Below are 12,384 nucleotides of genomic sequence, written 5' to 3' on the forward strand. Positions count from 1 at the left end.
ATATTGTTGGTTTATTATGTTTTTTTACTCACAGAACGAGGGTCTTCAGTGACTGGATTGGGCGTTGAATAAAATACTGCAACAACCATTGTTTTTATTTCATTAAAATAATTTTAAAAAATGTGTTTGTGTTTTATTTAACCCTTTACTAGTATTGGATTAATAATGGATAGGTGTCATAATTGACGCCTCTCCATTATTAATTAGGCTTAATGTCACCTTACAATAGCAAGGTGGCATTAACCCTTCATTACCCCATATCCCACCGCTACACGGGAATGGGAAGAGAGTGGCCAAGTGCCAGAATAGGCGCATCTTCCAGATGTGCCTTTTCTGGGGTGGCTGGGGGCAGATATTTTTAGCCAGGGGGGGGCCAATAACCGTGGACCCTCTCCAGGCTATTAATATCTGCCCTCAGTCACTGGCTTTACTACTCTGGCGGAGAAAATTGCGCGGGAGCCCACGCCAATTTTTTCCGCCATTTAACCCTTTATTTTAAGAGCTAGAACGGCCAAATTTTGCAGATACACACTACTGACATTAGTAGTGTGGAATCTGCAAAAAAATGGAGAGAAGACATGGTTTACTGTATGTAAACCATGTCTCAAATCATGTCGGGTTTTAGGAAGGAGAAGGAAAAAGCCGGTAATTGAATTACCGGCTTTCAAGCTGTCTAGCGCTGGAATAAATATTAATATATATACATATATGTGTCTCACTGACATATATATATATATATATACCTATTCTATGTGTACACATTTATTCTACCTATTCTACTGTAAGCTGTCAGTGTGATTTTACTGTACACCGCACTGAATTACCGGCTTTTCTCTCTAATATATGTGTCTACTGACACACATATATATATATATATATATATATATATATATATATATAGACAGTATATATATATTTTCTTTTCTTTTTGGGACACATGGATCACTTCTATAGCGGTATGTTGGTTTTGCTAGCCTGCGAGAAAACCACGCAGTACGGATGCCATACGGATTACATACGGAGGATGCCATGCGCAAAAAACGCTGACACACCCTGCCTACGGAGGAGCTACGGACCACTTTTTTCGGGACTTTTCAGCGTATTACGGCCGTAATATACGGACCGTATTGTTTTACGCTGTGTGTGACGCCGGCCTAAAAATTACAAAAACCAAAATGGTCAAAGCAAAAGTTTGCAACCCTTTTGAAATTTTGGTGCTCAGATTTCTTTGACCAAAGGTTCAGACCTTAATTAGCCTGCTAGGGTTATGGCTTGTTCACTATCATGAAAGGCCAGGTGATGTAAGTTTCCCAGCTTTATGAAAACCCAGCCTCCTCTAACCGTGTGCCAAAAAACAGCAGCCATGGGTTCTTCTAAGCAGCTCCCTAGCTCTCTGAAAACAAAAATGGTGGAGTCCCACAAAACAGGAGAAAACTATAAACAAGATAGCAACGTTTTTTCAAGTTGCCCTTTCCTCAGTTTGAAATGAAAATTAAGAAATGGCAGTGAACAGGAACAGTGGTGGTCCAGATAAGGTCTGGAAGACCAAGCAAAATTTATGTGAGAACTGCACACTGCACATAGGATTGATAGAGAGGCAAATCAGAACCCCCACTTGACTGCAAAAGACCTTTTGAAAGATTTAGCAGAAGATTTAGGAGGTGTGGTGCATTTATTTATTTTTCAAAGACATATAGCCTTCATGGAAGAGTCATCAAAAGAAAACCTCTCCTGCACCCTCACCATAAAATCCAGAGTCAGAAGTATGCAAAAGAACATCTGATGCATGACTGGAAACAAGTCTTGTGGACTGATGACGTTAAAATAGAACTCTTTGGCCACAATGATCAAAGGAATTTGTGGAGATAAAAGGGCACCGAATTTCAGGAAAAGAACATCTCACCAACCATTAAGCATGGAGGTAGATCAATCATGAGGTTGTGTTGAAGCCAATGGCACGGGGAACATTTCACAGGTAGATGCTAGAATGAATTCAATGTAATTTCAACAAATTATTCATGCAAACATGAGACATTCTGTAAAAAAGCTGAAGTCGAAGATGGTATCTACAAATGGATAATGATCCTAAACACACATCAAAATCCACGATAGGCTACCTAAAAAGTCACAAGCTGAAGATTTTACAATGGCCCTCACAGTGCCCTGATCTGAACATCATTGAAAATCTGTGGCTAGACCTCAAAATAGCAGTGCATGCAAGACGGCCCAGGAATTTAAGAGAACTGGAAGAATTTTCCAAGGAAGAATGGATGAAAATCTCTGAAATAAGATTTGAAAGACTCTTGTGTGGCTATAGAATGCGTTTACAAGCTGTGATACTTTCAAAAGGGAGTGCTACGAACCATGCAGGGTGCCCAAACTTTTACAACTATCCAATCTCCTTTTTGTCATTTTTAAAATGTAAAAGATGAAAATATATATAAAAATGTTTTTGCCTAAAATGGAAAGGAAAAGTAAAATCTGTAACTTTAGAAATCAATTCATTTTCAACTTGCTTAACTGTTCACAATGACAGTAATTAACCAGGGGTGTTTAAACTTTTACATGCCACTGTATATAGACTACACAATACGTTTGATGTACCTAAAAACAAAAAATAATTGAAATTTTATCCAGCAGAAAACATAGACCAAACAATGAATGAGTTTACCTATTGGAATGTGCATACAATTCAGCAGGAGCATAATGATCGGGGTCGCAGAGGTCGGGGTCACAGATGTTGCGACCAGGCCCTTGTGAGTGATGGGCCCATTAACACTAGAGAAAACTGCAACTCTATGTGCGTCCTCGGACGCACATTCAGCTAAAGTGTATTTCAGTGCAGGGGACCCACCGGGTCCGTGCACTGTAATACACGCTGCTGGCTAATGAGAGACCAGCTGCTGACGTCAGCATGCACTTGACTGGCGGCGCATGGCAGTGATGTAATGCATTTCTGTCACTTGCAAGCTGAAGTCAGCTGCCGGCTTCAGAAAAGTGCGCTACATGTCGGGAGAGCAGAGGGAAGGTGAGTAAAATTGTTAATTTTTTAACGCATTAAAGCGGTAGAACGGATGACATATACTAGGATGGGGAACATATATGCCAGGATAGGAGATATATATACCAAGAAGGTGGGATATATATATACAGTTAGGGCCAGAAATATTTGGACAGTGACACAATTTTCGCGAGTTGGGCTCTGCATGCCACCACATTGGATTTGAAATGAAACCTCTACAACAGAATTCAAGTGCAGATTGTAACGTTTAATTTGAAGGGTTGAACAAAAATATCTGATAGAAAATGTAGGAATTGTACACATTTCTTTACAAACACTCCACATTTTAGGAGGTCAAAAGTAATTGGACAAATAAACATAACCCAAACAAAATATTTTTATTTTCAATATTTTGTTGCAAATCCTTTGGAGGCAATCACTGTCTTAAGTCTGGAACCCATGGACATCACCAAACGCTGGGTTTCCTCCTTCTTAATGCTTTGCCAGGCCTTTACAGCCGCAGCCTTCAGGTCTTGCTTGTTTGTGGGTCTTTCCGTCTTAAGTCTGGATTTGAGCAAGTGAAATGCATGCTCAATTGGGTTTAGATCTGGAGATTGACTTGGCCATTGCAGAATGTTCCACTTTTTGGCACTCATGAACTCCTGGGTAGCTTTGGCTGTATGCTTGGGGTCATTGTCCATCTGTACTATGAAGCGCCGTCCAATCAACTTTGCAGCATTTGGCTGAATCTGGGCTGAAAGTATATCCCGGTACACTTCAGAATTCATCCGGCTACTCTTGTCTGCTCTTATGTCATCAATAAACACAAGTGACCCAGTGCCATTGAAAGCCATGCATGCCCATGCCATCACGTTGCCTCCACCATGTTTTACAGAGGATGTGGTGTGCCTTGGATCATGTGCCGTTCCCTTTCTTCTCCAAACTTTTTTCTTCCCATCATTCTGGTACAGGTTGATCTTTGTCTCATCTGTCCATAGAATACTTTTCCAGAACTGAGCTGGCTTCTTGAGGTGTTTTTCTGCACATTTAACTCTGGCCTGTCTATTTTTGGTATTGATGAATGGTTTGCATCTAGATGTGAACCCTTTGTATTTACTGTCATGGAGTTTTCTCTTTACTGTTGACTTAGAGACAGATACACCTACTTCACTGAGAGTGTTCTGGACTTCAGTTGATGTTGTGAACGGGTTCTTCTTCACCAAATTAAGTATGCGGCGATCATCCACCACTGTTGTCATCCGTGGACGCCCAGGCCTTTTTGAGTTCCCAAGCTCACCAGTCAATTCCTTTTTTCTCAGAATGTACCCAACTGTTGATTTTGCTACTCCAAGCATGTCTGCTATCTCTCTGATGGATTTTTTCTTTTTTTTCAGCCTCAGGATGTTCTGCTTCACCTCAATTGAGAGTTCCTTTGACCGCATGTTGTCTGCTCACAGCAACAGCTTCCAAATGCAAAACCACACACCTGGAATCCACCCCTGACCTTTTAACTACTTCATTGATTACAGGTTAATGAGGGAGACGCCTTCAGAGTTAATTGCAGCCCTTAGAGTCCATTGTCCAATTACTTTTGGTCCCTTGAAAAAGAGGACGCTATGCATTACAGAGCTATGATTCCTAAACCCTTTCTCCGATTTGGATGTGGAAACTAACAGCTGGGAGTGTGCACTTTCAGCACATATTATATATATAATTGTATTTCTGAACATGTTTTTGTAAACAGCTAAAATAACAAAACTTGTGTCACTGTCCAAATATTTCTGGCCCTAACTGTATACCAGGATGGGGCACAGGATAAGGGACATATATACCAGGATGGGAGATATATATACCAGGATGAGGTATATATACACATTAGGATGGGGGATATATACACCAGGATAGGGCTCAGGCTAAGGGACATATATACCAGCATGGAAAACATACAGCTCTGGCAAAAATTAAGAGACCACTGCAAAATTTTCAGTTTGTCTGATTTTTCTCTTTTTAGGTATATTTTTGAGTAAAATGTAAATTGTTCTTTTATTCTATAAACTACTGACAACATGTCTCCGAAGCTCCAAGCAATAAATTTTGTATTTATTTTCTGAAAACGAGAAATGGTCAAAATAACAAAAAATTGCAAAATGTAAAAAAAAACCTCTTCCCCTTGCCTGGCTGAGGTCCAGCGGTGTCCTCTCCCCGGTCCATCTGAGGTGCGGACACGCCTGCGTATTGTAGTGCTGTCATACGCTGGTGACATGCGAACTGACATCAGCTGCCGGCCTGTGATTGGCTGGCGGCTGTTATCTGTTGCCATGAGGGAAGCATTCCCACACGGCAATATAGGTTTTAACTGAACTGGCAGAATCCTGCCCCTTAGGGCCTGGTGAGCAGAAAGGAAGTCCGGGCCCCCTCTTCTCACCGGGCCCCATATACCAGTAAGGACAGTAATGCCCTGATAGAGGCTCTGAACATATATAACAGGATGGTGGACATATACACCATTGAGGAGCACAGGATGGGAGACATTAGCGCATAATGGTGGATGGGGGGGAACTTGCATGTCCTTATAGGATTTAGAACGATACAAAGGCCCATACATCTGACCAACACACAGGGGGGCACCCAGGTCTAAATTGTGCATCAGGGCCCATCGAACTCTACTTAAGCCACTGATATTCAGTAACACAAAGATGTTGCTAATACTTGTATAGATAGCCAAGACAAACAGCTTTTTATCCTTTTGTTAAAACTCTTCTACCTTTTTTAAAATAGCATCACAAAAAAAGTAGGGCATGGTTGACTCAACAAGTGACTGTCCTATGCAATGTGATATAAACAAGTAAATTTACAAATATTACCATCTTCTGAGTTGTAGAAAGTCTTCCATATGTCTTGCAGTTGGTTTAGATTCTCCTGAGCTTCGCTTAGTTCAATCCTGATTAAAAGCTCATCCTTCTTCAGGTCAAGCTCTGGAATTATATTATATATTATATTTCATAATTTATTTATAATGGAATTGGGTGCAAAACATCAGAATTAAGTACGCATCACCTCTATATAAATTTTCACCTATAATCACTAACGTCTCATGCAAATGAGATTGTGCATTCTGGCCAGCAACAGCATACAAATGAAGCCCATTGTGCGGTGTATTGTGCAATGGTTCTGAGCGATAATCTTATACTGTCTGATATAATGTTTTTTGATCATTTGTTTCGCACCATCTATATATATAATTGTCTAAGGTCCACTTCCGTCTGTTTGTCTGTAACGGAAATCCTGCGTCGCTGATTGGTCGCGCTCGGCCGGCTGCGACCAATCAGCGATATTGGAGTGGGATTTAAACACTGCTTCACTTTTTACTATTGATGCTGCCTGTGCAGCATCAATAGTAAAAAGATATAATGTTAAAAATAATAATTAAAAAAAATCGTGATATTCTCACCTTCCAGCTCCTTGCGATGCTCCGGTCCCAGTAATGCTTTGCGGTAATGACCCCAGATGACACAGTGGTCTCGCGAGACCGCTACATCATCACGGGTTATTGCCGCAAAGCATCACTGGGAAAGGACCTGGCGGGAGCATCGCTAAAGGCCTGGGCTGGATCCGGGGGCGGCCGCAAGGTGAGTATATAACTATTTTTTATTTTAATTCTTTTTTAACAGGGATATGGTGCCCACACTGTTATATACTACGTGGCTTTGTTATATACTACGTGGGCTGTGTTATATACTATGTGGGCTGTGCTATATACTACGTGGGCTGTGTTAGATACTATGTGGGCTGTGCTATATACTACGTGGCTGTGCAATATACTACGTGGCTGTGCTATATACTACCTGGCTGGGCTATGTTATATACTACGTGGGCTGTGTTACATCCTACGTGGGCTGTGCTATATACTACGTGGCTGTGCTATATACTGCGTGGGCTGTGCTATAGACTGTGTGGGCTGTGTTATATACTATGTGGCTGTGCAATATACTACGTGGCTGTGCAATATACTACGTGGCTGTGCTATGTACTATGTGGCTGTGTTATATACTACGTGACTGTGCTATATACTACGTGGGCTGTGTTATATACTACATGACCTCTGCTATATACTACGTGGCTGTGCTATATGCTACATGGGCTGTGTTATGAACTACGTGGGCTATGTTATATGCTACGTTGCTGTGCTATATACTAAGTGGTTGTGTTACATACTACCTGCCTGTGCTATATACTACATGGGCTGTGTTATATGCTACGTGGGCTGTGCTATATACTACATGGGCTGTGTTATATACTACATGGCTGTGCTATATGCTACGTAGGCTGTGTTATATACTACGTGGGCTGTGTTATATGCTACGTGGCTGTGCTATATTTCTCTGCTGTATCTGTGCATCATGAATCATGGTATGTGTTAAAGGGGGGACCCACTGAGACTCTTTTGCCCGGGGCCCTCAAAAACCTGGAGCCAGCCCCACCAGACACGACCAATCAGCGGCAGGTGCAGTCCGGCCGCGAATTGGCGCAGGACTTGAACCACGCTTCGCTGATTGGTCGTCCCCGGCGGGCCACCCGAATCGTGTGCATTCATTGCATTATTCTTAAATCTTCATAAACTACATACATATTCTAGAATACCCGATGCGTTAGAATCGGGCCACCATCTAGTAATAATATAAATAGCCCCATAATTACACATATTAAAGATCCTTGTTTTACTTCCTTTTCAAGTTTTATGTAGTATAATTAATCAATCAAAACTTTACCTGTGAGAACTTTTGATGCTTCAGGCATATCTGGATATCCATTGATCTGATTTGTCTTCTTTTCATGCTCTTTACTTTTCTCTAAATATACATGGAGCCTGTAGAAAATAATATTAAATGAAAACCAAAGAAGGGTTAATAATCTAGACATCCCATGGACAACAACTGTCAGTCCGGGTTCAGACAGGCATATATCATTGTCCATAAACAGACTGCAGTGCCCAGACTGACTGAGGGTCTCCCGATCTTAACTTACAGCCTTATAGTCACATATAAAATTGTAAGGTTCGGAGACAGCGGACAGTTCGGGCATTGTAGTTCATATACGAACCGTGAAATATGACTGTTTAAATCTGGCCTACAAAATTCACAATTTGAAAGATTAGAGCTTGTCTTAACTACTGTGGCTTCCATATTTATTACAGTTGTGCTCAAAAGTTTACATACATTGGCAGAATTTTTGCGCTCTTGGCCTTTTTTCAGAGAATATGAATGATAACACCAAAACTTTATCTCCAGTCATGCCTAGTGGTTGGATGAAGACATTTATTGTCAGACTACTGTGTTTTCTCTTTTTAAATCATAATGACAACCCCAAACATCCAAATGACCCTGATCAAAAGTTCACATACCCCATTTCTTAATACCATGTATGAGTATTGCCCCCTCTAACATCAATGACAGCTTAGGTCTTTTGTGGTAGTTGTGGATGAGGTTCTTTATTTCATCAGATGGTAAAGCTGCCAACTCTTCTTGGCAAAAAGATGTGCCATGAACTGTTTGTGTATTGATCATTTACCTTCTTTCTTTGACTTTTGTGTCAAAGAAAGAAGGTAAAAGATCAATACACAAACAGTGGGTCTGGTTTGAACAAAATAAAAATGCACTCATTTTATTGGGCAAACTTAAAGGGATTGTCCACTACTAAATATATTCTTCTAAATGTTCCCATAGTTACGTTAAGGTAAAAAAAGGGATATTCGCCTCCCAGAATATTGCTGTTCTCAGCACTGTGTCTCCTCATGATCTCATTCCTAGAGTTGATCGAATTTGTTCAAATTTGGCTCCGAATACGATCGGCAGACAATATTGTTTTTGCAATATTCGTCAAACACAGCCAAGCGTCATTAGAGTCAATGGGAGCAAAAATTACCGAATATGTTTGGAACCGATCATCAAACATAAATTCGGCACGAATAGGGTACCAATATGGCAAATTCAGATTCGGCAAATTATTCCAAACAAATTCGCTCAACTCTACTTATTACCATAATATCAGACGGGGGCATTGCAGCCACTGATTATATTTCACGCAATCAATGAGGTCTTTCAAAAAGGGATTATTATGCAGTGGACAACCTCTTTAAAAGGCTCCATTAAAAGCAAAGGGGGCATGCCACTTTAGACTTGGATTAAATGTAGAATTTTTGTACTAATACCTTTTTTTGCAGAGTAATGAAAACTTTAACAAGTTTTTTTTTTCAATCCTAAATTTCCAAACTAATTCCATTGTTGTAATCAATGAAAAAAAGTAGCATCTCCTTTTTTAAAACTCTCACAAATCCCAGCAGATACCAAATTTAAAAAACAAAATCTCTTGTTACTCACTAAGTGATTTTAAGAGGATTTTCAAGCTACTGATTGCTTTGTGATTCCCCAACAATTTTTCTCTACTGACCAATAAAAACTCTAAGTGTAGTCGTAGCATTAGAACCCATTCATTAGGATGGTATCGCTTCTTTAAAACACAATGAAGAATACAATGCAAAAATAACCAAAACACAAAAACACATGCAGCAGCTGTATGTTTGTGCTGTTACTGAGGTCTGTTGATGAAAATACACCACAAAAATAGTGCAAGGTTGATGGAGGTGCAGAGAGTAAAACTCCCACTGATCTGATATTGCTCGCCAATCCTCAGGATAGATCCTGAATTTTAACTAAATGAAAGCCCCTAAATATAGCATCTATAGACAGCACACTTTACTTGAGATCTCAAAAATGTATCCGATAAATAGTCAAACAGATAACCTGTGGCTTCTGAAAATGCATGCACGTAAACCCATTTACCATGGTTTACCTGAGAGGGATTACTAAGGGCTTCTTTGATAGGGCTCCTTTTGAAAGAATTTAAGCAGCTAACAGAAGCCCCCAGATTGGCTATCTCTGCTAGAAATAAAAGCCAAAAGGGCCCACATGCCAGCATTATCTTCCCTACAGGCCAAGGCTATGTTCACATATCCAGTAATGATCCGTTAGAATCGATCCAACAGCAATCCATTGGCAAAAAAGTTGTGCAGACACAACTTTTTAGTCCATTTTAAAAAAAACTGATCTCTGCTGGATCAGTTTATTTTTACATTGAAGTCTACGGAAAATGAATACGTTAATAAGCCACCTGTTTTTCTTTCATTTGTAAGGCTAATTCTTAGGCCATGTTCACCTCTCCAGTAATCTTCCGTTAGAAGGGATCCAGCAGCAATCCGTCGGCAATTTAGTAATTCTTTAAGAGCTGCAATTTCAACAATGGGATCATTTTTGCTTTTTTTCTGCTGTTCTGACAACTTGGAGGCTCCACAATTGTCGCCCACAAACTATTCCAGCAAAATCTGTGCTCCAAAAGCCAAATAGCACTCCTTCCTTCTCAGCCGTGACATGTGGCCCCCTGAGGAAGCGGTAACTACTACACGCGAAACGTGCATTGGCGTAAGGTAACCGGGATCCAGACGGGACTTCTGCACATTCTGTAATTATCCCTTTATTTAATCACATTTTATTTTATAATGCATGAATTTACAAAGATGTATAGTGATTAAATTATCACCAATATAAGCGCACTATTGTTAGTCACTGTAAATCTGAGATATATGCACTTATTTGGCAGCAATTGAAACACATGCTGTCCATTTGCGGAAATCTCTCGATTTTGTGGCGATTACGCATGTCCCACCTTGGACTCCTGGGGCATTGGTTGTATCCATGGATGAAGTCACAATTTTATTGTAAACCATATACTGTAAATTTTTTTGTGACAACCGAAATTTTATGTGGAAATTAGCGATAGATTTTTCAATAAATAATGTTGTTTTGTAATTTATTGGCTATTTTTGGACTCTTTTGTTTCTCCTGTTATAAAACTGTAGTATCTGCAGACATTTGGGTCATCACCGCATTCAGGAGAAATTATGTTATATTTCCACATCATAATGTTATACAATTATGTGATGCACCTGTGGGTTCAAAATACTCACTGCATCCCAAGATGAAATGCTGAAGAAGTGAAGCTTCCGATATTGGGTCACCTGAGGGGGTTTCTGCTGATCTGTCACCTTAGGGGCTCAGTTAATATAGCCCACAATCTATTCAAACAGCACCTGTGTCCTAAAAGCCAAATAGAGCTCCTTCCAATCCGAGCCCTGCCGTGTGCTGAAAGAGTAGCATATGACCACATATGGGGCACTGCCAGGTTTGGTAAAAATTGCATAACAAACTACTGGATCATTTTCTCCTATTACCCCTCGTGGAAATTATAAATTTGGTGCCAAAACACTATTTAATGGAATAAATGTAATTTTTTGTTTTCACATCTAAATGTTATAAAGTTGTGTGTATCACCTGTAGGTTAAAATTTCTCAGTACACCCCTAGATGAAATTCTTAAGTGGTCTATTTCCAAAATGGGGTCACTTATGGGGGGCTTTGTACTGTTTTAATATGTCAGGAGCTCTGCACATGCAACACAGCATTCACAATCTATTCCAGACAAATTTACACTCCAAAAACTATATAGCTCTCTTTACTTGCCTGAACAGCAGATTTTGACCACAAATGGGGTATCTTTGTGTTCTGAAGAAATTGCACAACAATTTATGGTGTCTGTTTTACCTATTATCCAAATGCAAATTTTGGGCTAAAATAACATTATAACAGAAAAAAACACGTAATTTTCATTTTCACATCCTTTAAAAAAGATGAATTCGTTAATTGGTCTAGTTTCCAAAATGTGATCACTTGTAAGGCCAAGTTGCTTTGGTACCTCAGGGTTTCACAACTCTGTTGCTAGGTGTCACGGGATCAAGGGCTCCTTCCTTGTCCCTAACGCTAGGAGCGCCCTAGCTCGCCCTGTTCCCCAGATTACTTCTGATGGTGAAGATGCCGTGGACACCAATGCACTCCTTAGCTCCTAAATCCGCTTTCAGTCTATACTCTTCCTCCACCCAGGGAAGAGGGGAATAGTAGTGCCATAGTACACCAATCGGACTAAAGAGGTAATATGAACGGGGTAATGAAAAATATCTAACATACAAATATACTCACACATATAATAGAGAAATGCACTGGCAAGAGGAGGATGGGGTTAAACCAAAGAAGAAGAAAGGGAATTGTCACACACTCAAAACTTAGCAACAGTCACAGATAAACCCACCAAACGCCCTCTCCCATAATAACCAACAACCTCCAGCCATGCAGCATAATCTAGCTCTGACAATGAGTGCTAGCCATGGATTAGTTTAAATAGGAGATGGGAGTGGCTAACAGTGCACAGGTGAGAGCCTAAACACTCCAGGAGCTCTCAACAGAGCAGATTAACCCCTGCAATTCCAAAAGAAATTTA

The 12,384-nt window shown here is 40.2% G+C and overlaps 1 protein-coding gene across 1 annotated transcript in view; it reads right to left on the reverse strand.

Moving 5' to 3' along the window:
* VWA3B (von Willebrand factor A domain containing 3B) overlaps positions 1 to 12,384 on the reverse strand; it is a 430,059-nt gene that overhangs the window by 312,636 nt on the left and 105,039 nt on the right. Inside the window, exons 7-8 of the mRNA XM_069757817.1 lie at positions 7,771 to 7,868; positions 5,866 to 5,976 (exon numbers count right to left, since the gene is read on the reverse strand). Coding sequence (XP_069613918.1) covers positions 5,866 to 5,976; positions 7,771 to 7,868 — 209 coding nt within the window. The remainder of the gene's footprint in view (positions 1 to 5,865; positions 5,977 to 7,770; positions 7,869 to 12,384) is intronic.

The sequence above is a fragment of the Ranitomeya imitator genome, chromosome 3, assembly GCF_032444005.1.
Source record: "Ranitomeya imitator isolate aRanImi1 chromosome 3, aRanImi1.pri, whole genome shotgun sequence".
Lineage (NCBI taxonomy): Eukaryota > Metazoa > Chordata > Amphibia > Anura > Dendrobatidae > Ranitomeya > Ranitomeya imitator.